The sequence below is a fragment of the Brassica oleracea genome, chromosome C1, assembly GCF_000695525.1.
Source record: "Brassica oleracea var. oleracea cultivar TO1000 chromosome C1, BOL, whole genome shotgun sequence".
Classification (NCBI taxonomy): domain Eukaryota; kingdom Viridiplantae; phylum Streptophyta; class Magnoliopsida; order Brassicales; family Brassicaceae; genus Brassica; species Brassica oleracea.
Genome location: NC_027748.1, coordinates 41,976,546 through 41,984,065, shown reverse-complemented (window position 1 = coordinate 41,984,065; position 7,520 = coordinate 41,976,546). Strand labels below are relative to the sequence as shown.

At 38.2% G+C, this 7,520-nt stretch overlaps 1 protein-coding gene across 2 annotated transcripts in view; it reads right to left on the bottom strand.

Annotated features, from left to right (window-relative positions):
• The window catches only part of LOC106328880 (probable beta-1,3-galactosyltransferase 16), a 13,119-nt gene extending 9,899 nt beyond the window's left edge, over positions 1–3,220 (bottom strand). The window contains exons 1-6 of one of the 2 annotated variants that reach the window (XM_013767449.1): positions 3,081–3,220; positions 1,598–2,803; positions 1,383–1,511; positions 1,137–1,313; positions 963–1,070; positions 513–875 (exon numbers count right to left, since the gene is read on the bottom strand). In XM_013767449.1, coding sequence (XP_013622903.1) covers positions 669–875; positions 963–1,070; positions 1,137–1,313; positions 1,383–1,511; positions 1,598–2,785 — 1,809 coding nt within the window. In that variant the 5' untranslated portion in view covers positions 2,786–2,803; positions 3,081–3,220 and the 3' untranslated portion in view covers positions 513–668. Of the gene's footprint in view, positions 1–512; positions 876–906; positions 1,071–1,136; positions 1,314–1,382; positions 1,512–1,597; positions 2,804–3,080 lie in introns of those variants that run through there. The other variant, XM_013767510.1, reaches the window with a different exon arrangement.
• Positions 3,221–7,520: the final 4,300 nt, after the last annotated feature.

The following is a 7,520-nucleotide window of genomic DNA, read 5'->3' as shown; positions in this document are numbered from 1 at the left end:
GAGAACCGAATGGGTACCCGAATATATAAAAATATTAATTATATATACATATAACATCATTAAATATATATTTTAAATTTAAAATTCTATTAAAAGTATATGAAAATAGTTTATGATAACTAAATTATTATAAAGTATCCAAACTACCCGAAAGTATCCGGATAGTTTTATCTGAAATATCCAAAGTAATCCAAAATATCCAAAATTTTTATGTAAATCATCTTAATTATTTGATATTTTACCCTAAATAACCGATATTTTATCCAAATTATCCGAACTACCCGAACTATCCGAACCCGAACCGGATCCAAATGAGAACCGAACTTTTTCCGGATATTTTTCGGTTCCTACATTTACTATCCGAACCGAACCGAACCCGAAACTATCCGAACCGAACCGAACCGAAAATAGGTCAAGTACTAAATGGATCCTCTAGCCCTTATCCGAACTACCCGAAACCCGAAATATCCGAACCGAACCGAACCGATACCCGAAATGCCCAGGCCTAACTATAATCATGAAAACAGATTTAGAAAAAACTCCCACATAGTTACATGATGCATATTATACAAAACATCAAAATTAACATAACATCTTATACAAGATTTCAATACTTCCTGGAAGAAAATTTCATCAAAGTCTCAATCTTTGCAACATGATTGAGATATCTATTCGCAGCAGACAGATTGGCTCTCCTTTTGAAGCTTCTCCCACAGACACAAAAGTAGCCGAGGAGTTTGGTAATGAACAAGAATGTAATTCGGTTTACAACCGCTATTATGAAACCTTTTGTCATTCATGTACTTCACTCTTTTTACTGTCTGGTTGTATTGTTGAATCCATATCCCTATCGCCACATCTTCCAGCTTGAAAAGCTTTCACCAAAACAAAATAAGAATACCGTTAATTTACAATCTCTAAGGTTAGTTACATTTGCACTCTGATGAAAATACAAAACTCACTCTAAGATCTCTTTCAAGGTGACCCTTCACCACAAATTTAGCTATATCCTGAGTGATGATGTAGCCAGGGCCATGTGCCCATGGAGGATATGAATCTAGAGGCCACTCCTTCACAAAGAGAAAGCAACATGAGCCTCTAAGAAGAAAGAAATATTTCTATAACAAGTCTGTTACCTCTTTACGAATGTACCATTTGCTGCCTTGCTCACGGTCTGGCGATGAATCAAATGATATCAGACCATATAAAAGTGCATTAGACGGTTTTTCTTTTAGACTCATTAGCAGTTCATCGATCCGAACAAACGCATCATCGTCTGTCTTCATTATGTATTTTGATGGGATGACTTTGGTCTGTATCAAAATGAACAAACATTAAAAAGCTTATCTCACACTTATGCATTGGTGTAAGTAGCAACTTACCCCGAGAATGCAAAGCGCAACAGTTTTCAGGCTAAGTAAACCATAGTAATCAACAAAAGGCATAAACTGAATGTCACCATATGCTTTAGCTTCTCTCCACATCTCTAGATTGACTTGCTCATTAGTGTGCTGAACCCAAAAAACGCCAAGTTATTGCTAAGAAATGTACCAAAAAAAAAAACAGACAGAAAACGTTGACTTGGAGAAGTACTTACAAGGCCAATGAGAAACCGAACAGCAACTTCTCCAGATCTTACTGCCTCATATTGCATCCAAGATCTTCTCAATGCCATACGTCGCTTAAAGTTATTTCCAGTGGAGAAAACACCCACCAGCAATGTTATCCTTGTTCCGGAAAGAGGGGGAGCTTTCAGCTTCTCTTCTATAGCTAAAGAAGAATGATTCTCATCAGGAACAGGCAGCCTTGTGGCTGAAGCAGATAACAGTTTTAGACCACCTGAGACTTTCACAGCACTAACTAACCAAGGCTCAAGCTTCTGCAAAGACTTTGTAGCGTCATTCCTTACCTCTCTGTAAGGAAATGAAGTCTCGTGCCGCCCGTTAACAGCCATATGAAAGCCTTCTAATCCAAACCACAATGTGGCAGTGAGGGGACTCCCTTTGAGAAATGGAAAATCATCCAGAGTGATTCTGCTTGTCTGTTCGTTGCAGAGAGGAAGCTCATCAACTACAATATAATTCTTAAATGATCCATGACTTGGGCATCTCACTTCCTCTCCCCACCCGGACCTTTCTGTCCATGTGTTTTGCACTATGGATTGCTTAGAAAAGTTCACATCATAACGCAAGACGCCTGAGCCAAGGAGCTGAATCTGGAAGCTTCTCGAATGTTCATCAGGAACACCAACAAATGTTATAGAAGAATCTTCAGTTAAACCACACGGTAGCTCAAGAACAGGCGTTGAGCCGGACAAATCCACATCAACTGCATTTACAAAGTCCGGACAAGTTCTTCTGCCTTTCGTAGAGACCATACCAGAAGCAGAATGTCCTTTCTCTTTATTGATCAGAGAGACTAAACCTTTCCCTGCCAATGCAGCCTCTTCGACCCCCTGACCAGTTTCTGGCAATGCATCATGCCTTTCGAGAAACGGACGCATGAGAGACCATACAAGAAACCCATTAGACTCATCTTCTTCTTTGTAAAAGCTACTGTTTGAAAAGAGGTAATCAAGATCTTCCATAGTGATCAAAACAGTACTCTCTTCTTCTATATCAAACTCATCCACAGTCAGATTCTTCTTTGTAAGTTTGTGACCAGGTTGAAGGATGATGAGGATCAATGTAAGAACCATGACAGAGATTCCCACCGACAAGTTCCTCATTCTGACTGAAGTGAACCCAAACTTGAGTTTCACCATTGACATAGACTGCAGCATCATTACTCACATAACCACCACCTAATAAAAAAAATACAGATTCCGTATTAAAGTTTGATAATCATAATTAAACAGAGAAGAACTCGAACAATGGTCAACGATCTAAAAATCCGAATTGGTGCAGGAAGGAGCAGTCTTTGATGGATACAAGTAGACCCATTAGCAAAAAAAAACACAGCTAGTTATATTTTTTTATTAATACAGTAAGCTTTGAAAATGAAGCTAACAGTGAGAGTTCTGGAAACACCTCGTTTTAAGAGCTGATTGGTTGTGTTTAAAGTAAAGTTTGTAAGCTTACCTCGTTTTATATTGATGTATGTAAGGAGATCATGGATCCAGGATCAGTTGAAGTTGCAGAACAACAGAGGGAGAGAGGCAAAAGGCAATAGCTAAGCTGAAACAGAGGATCTTAGCTTAGCAGAGAAACGGCGTCGTATCTTTAGTAGGGAAACGACGTCGTTTATTTGTAAGTGAAACTTACTGTTTTTGTTGTTAGCGGCGAGACGATGTCGTTCCATGTAAGTGAAACGTATGGTTGAAAACGGCTTCGTTTAGTTATCTTACATTTCAATAATCTTATAAATAATTAATAAAAATATATAATAACTTTTGGTACGTTGGTTTCAATCTTCGAACAAATATGAATAGAGAGACACAAACACTACCGTACACTTATCAGTTAATGGTGTCCCACAAGTTAAAAAAAAAGCTAGAACAAGGTTACGATGAATGATCACGTATTGACCAAGATTAAAATTCAAAATCCAGCTGATTCGAATATACTAATTTTCTAAAAGTCACTAGAACCAAAATCAACGAAGTAGAAAGTAACTATTTTTAATGGCTTTATGAGATTGAATATATCCAGTTTACTAAGAAGCTCAGATCCAAATATGAATATCTTTGCAAGAAGCTAATGCGTTGGTGTCTTTAAAAGACGTACAGTAGATTTGGTTTGGCAAAAAAGGAGAAAACATTACAACATGTTTGAAGAAAATCTCAAAGAAAAATCAAAAGCTAAACAGAGAAGTATAGACATGAGATCTAAGCTTGGATTAACCTATAGCTCAGAAGGAAAGAAAAAGAACACTTACCAAAGACAAACCAGCTCCCAAAATTATCAGTTAAACTGCTGCAGATTAAATTTGGTGTTGAAGGAAAAAAAAAAGAGTACTGTAAAGTTGAATGAAAAAGTAACTGTACTGTTTGAGATCTATGTGAGGTAAGGGCAAGATTAACGGCGTCCTAATGGGATGTCCTTAGCATAAATGACATTTAATTTAAATCAAAAAGAGAGAATTATCTAAGGACATATCTAACTTAAGATGTTTTTGTTGTCGTCGTTAGGTGATACGTGGCTTGGTGTGATTGGGCGATGAAACCGGGGAGGGGATAATCGATTTGGGTAAGTGTTGTGATTTGATTTTCTCGTCTTTCCTTCTTCTCGACCGACGAATCGCCTCTCTTCGATCTCCTCTCTTCGATCTCCTCTCTTCGATCTCCTCCCGACGGATCTCCTCCCGAGGTTTCTCTTCTCGACGGATCTCCTCCCGAGGCTTCTCCTCTCTTCTCCACCGGATTTCTTTGACGGATCTCTCGACCGGTCTCTCAACGCTTCTCCCGACGGATCTCTCCACGGTTCTGTCGACGGTTCTCCCCTCTCATCAACATCATATTCTGCTATTCGAAGGTGGAAGGGTGGGTGTTCCTCCTCTGTATTCAGTATTTGCATGTAGTTGGTTCTCGATAAACTTGGTTGGGAATTTTATTGTTTTCGGTTTGTGTTTAAACTCTGATGATAGAAATTTTTACTCGTTCATTGCTTTGATTAGTTGATTAATCTGATAGAAAGATTTACCCGACGGTTGCTTTGATTACATGATTAATCTGAGATAAATTTTGTACTCGTTCATTGCTTTGATTACTTGATTAATCCATCATAAAATTTTAATTGTAGTTACTGGTGTTGATTTATGGATTTAAATTATATTTCATGTTCTGTTGTTATCGTGTATATTTAGTGAAATGTGTTCTTTGGGGTGATATGTGTGTTCTTTTTCTGATGTGTGTTCCTTTGCTTCTGAGGTAACTAGGTGAGGTGAGGCTCGTCTAAAGAGAGCCAGTGATACACAACTAGAAAACAACCATTTCGTCCAGTGTTCAAGGTAATTAATCTCTGTCCACAGCGTGTAGACTTGAAGTTGACTTGAAGTAGAGTTGATGTAGAGTTGCTGTAGACTTGTTGTAGACTTGTAGTAGACTTGATGTCGACTTGTGGTACACTTGAACTCTCTAGTTTGATTGCAACCAAAGCGTGTAGACTTGAACACTCAAGTTTGATTGCAACTTTAGCGTGTAGAGTTGAACTATTGTTTGTATATTGATTTGATAGTCTAGTTCATTATTAACTATCTAGTTTCATTGCTGTGACTTGTAGTAGACTTGAACTGTTGTTTGCATATTGATTTGATAGTCTAGTTTGTTTTAGGTAGTTAATGCACTGTTATTTTTCTCACATTATGGTTGTGGGATGCGTATTAAGTGATATGTACTGTGGTAGATAGGTCATTATGGTTGAGTTAATTGGAATTGTCTATTAAACCATCCTTCATAGAGCTCATTCATTCTCCATCATCTTCTTTCTATCTTGTATTCTCTTCCGCTTTATTTTCTCTTATTGCTTCTCTCTTCGAATTTCTATGGATCCAAGGATTCCGTGTAGCCAGTCCACTGGGTATATGGGCCTTCTTCACAGTCAACAAGGAAGTGTCTGTCCTGAGAACTCTCCTTATGAGACATTTCCTTCTGTATCTCAACAGTTCCCTCAGTTTAGTTCACAAGAAAGTGAGGCTCCAACTCCACCTACAGAGATACCCGTGGAGCGTGGGAGGAGACATAAATGGACCCCATCCGAGGACGAGATGCTGATCAGTGCTTGGTTAAATACATCGAAGGATGCTATAGTGGGCAATAACCAAAAGTTTTCAACGTTCTGGAAAAGAGTGGGAGATTATTTCTTCGCATCTCTGAATGGTGGAGATGGCGGAAATGTTGTTGAAAGTAGCGAACATGTTCATTACAAGCAGAGGTGGCACAAGAATAATATAGAAACCAACAGGTTTTGTGCTTCATATGCGGCTGCGGAGCGACAGATAAGTAGTGGTCAGCATGAGAATGATGTTCTCAAGAAGGCCCATGAGATCTTCTAACTCGATCACCAGTCCAAATTTACACTTGAACATGCGTGATGTGTGTTGAGGTATGAGCAGAAATGACTTAACCTCAACACCACTCACGGTACTGTAAGTTCAAAGCGGAAAACCGGTGTATCAGATTCCCAACCTACCACCCCAAATGTTGGTGCAGAAGAGATACGCCCCGAAGGAGTAAAGGCTGCAAAATCTAATCGGAGTGCAATGGGAAAGGGAAAATCTGTTGCTGACTGTACGGCGGTTTGGGAGCTGAGGAAGGAGGATTTGGAGAGGAAAGAAAAGCTGTCAAAGCTTGCCATCTTAGACACTCTTCTAGCCAGAAGCGGACCACTCAGTGAGGCTGAAGAAGTTGCCAAAAACAAGCTCCTCGCCGAGTATTTCTAGAGAGATATCTTCCTGTAGTTTGGTTTCTAAGTTTGTAATGTGGTCGGGGTCTATGTTGTATTTGCTTACTGTTATGTGTTTGTTTGCTTCCTGTACTATGTTTAATTTGCTTCGTGGTCGATGTGTACTAAACACCAAGAATTTGTGCGTAAAGATGTTGAGCGTGCCTTCGGAGTCATGCAAGCTAGATTCGCGGTTGTTAGAAATCCGTCTAGTTTATGGGATAAAAACAAAATAGGAAATATTATGAGAGTATGTATCATACTCCATAATATGATTGTCGAAGATGAACGAGATTCCTACGGTAACGCATCAGTATTTGAACAAGGAGAAGATGAGGATACCACTTTTGTAGTCAGACGGCCTACAAATCTTGGTGCTACAATGGGACGTCGAGCAGATGTTCGGGATACATCAGACCATCACCAATTAAAAGCCGATTTGGTTGAAAATATATGAGATAAATTTGGACATCTCCCAATATAATTTTAAAGTTTCTATGAATTGAATAAAATGTGTGTTTGCTTTTAATTCTCTCTGTATGTTTTTATTTACAATGTAATGTAATAAGAACTTTGTAATTTTCTATTAAATTTAATATATTTCGATAATTTGTGTGTTATATTAAATGTAAAATGGAAATAAGTTTTAGCTTATAAAATCTAAGGACCAAGACTAAGTCCCACCAATAATCATCATTTCAACAAAAAGTTCTTACAAATGTCCTAAGCTAAAAATAACAATAAAAAATTATTAGGACACCATTCTAAGGACAATGGATAATGATGCTCTAAGAAAGATGGGAAAAGAAAGATGTATGTCTGTCTTTCAGACAGACAGTGCTCGTGATTGGTTTGTACTTTTGTACACGTCCACCTAACGACGGCATATTTACATGCATTTTTTTAACTCTTTGACCAACTAGTATTTGTTTAAATGAATCTCGACAAGGTGTTCACATCATCTTCTCTTCTCTGGCCCCAAACAATTTGGTTGATGTGTTTCTTTGCGAATATTAAACATAAATTGTTCAGACTTTCCTCATAAACGTTATCAGAAGTTCAAAACTCTAGTGAACACTTTTCATATGTCAAATCTTTTGGAAGATTAGACATCCTTCCATAGGTTAACGTTTTTCTTCT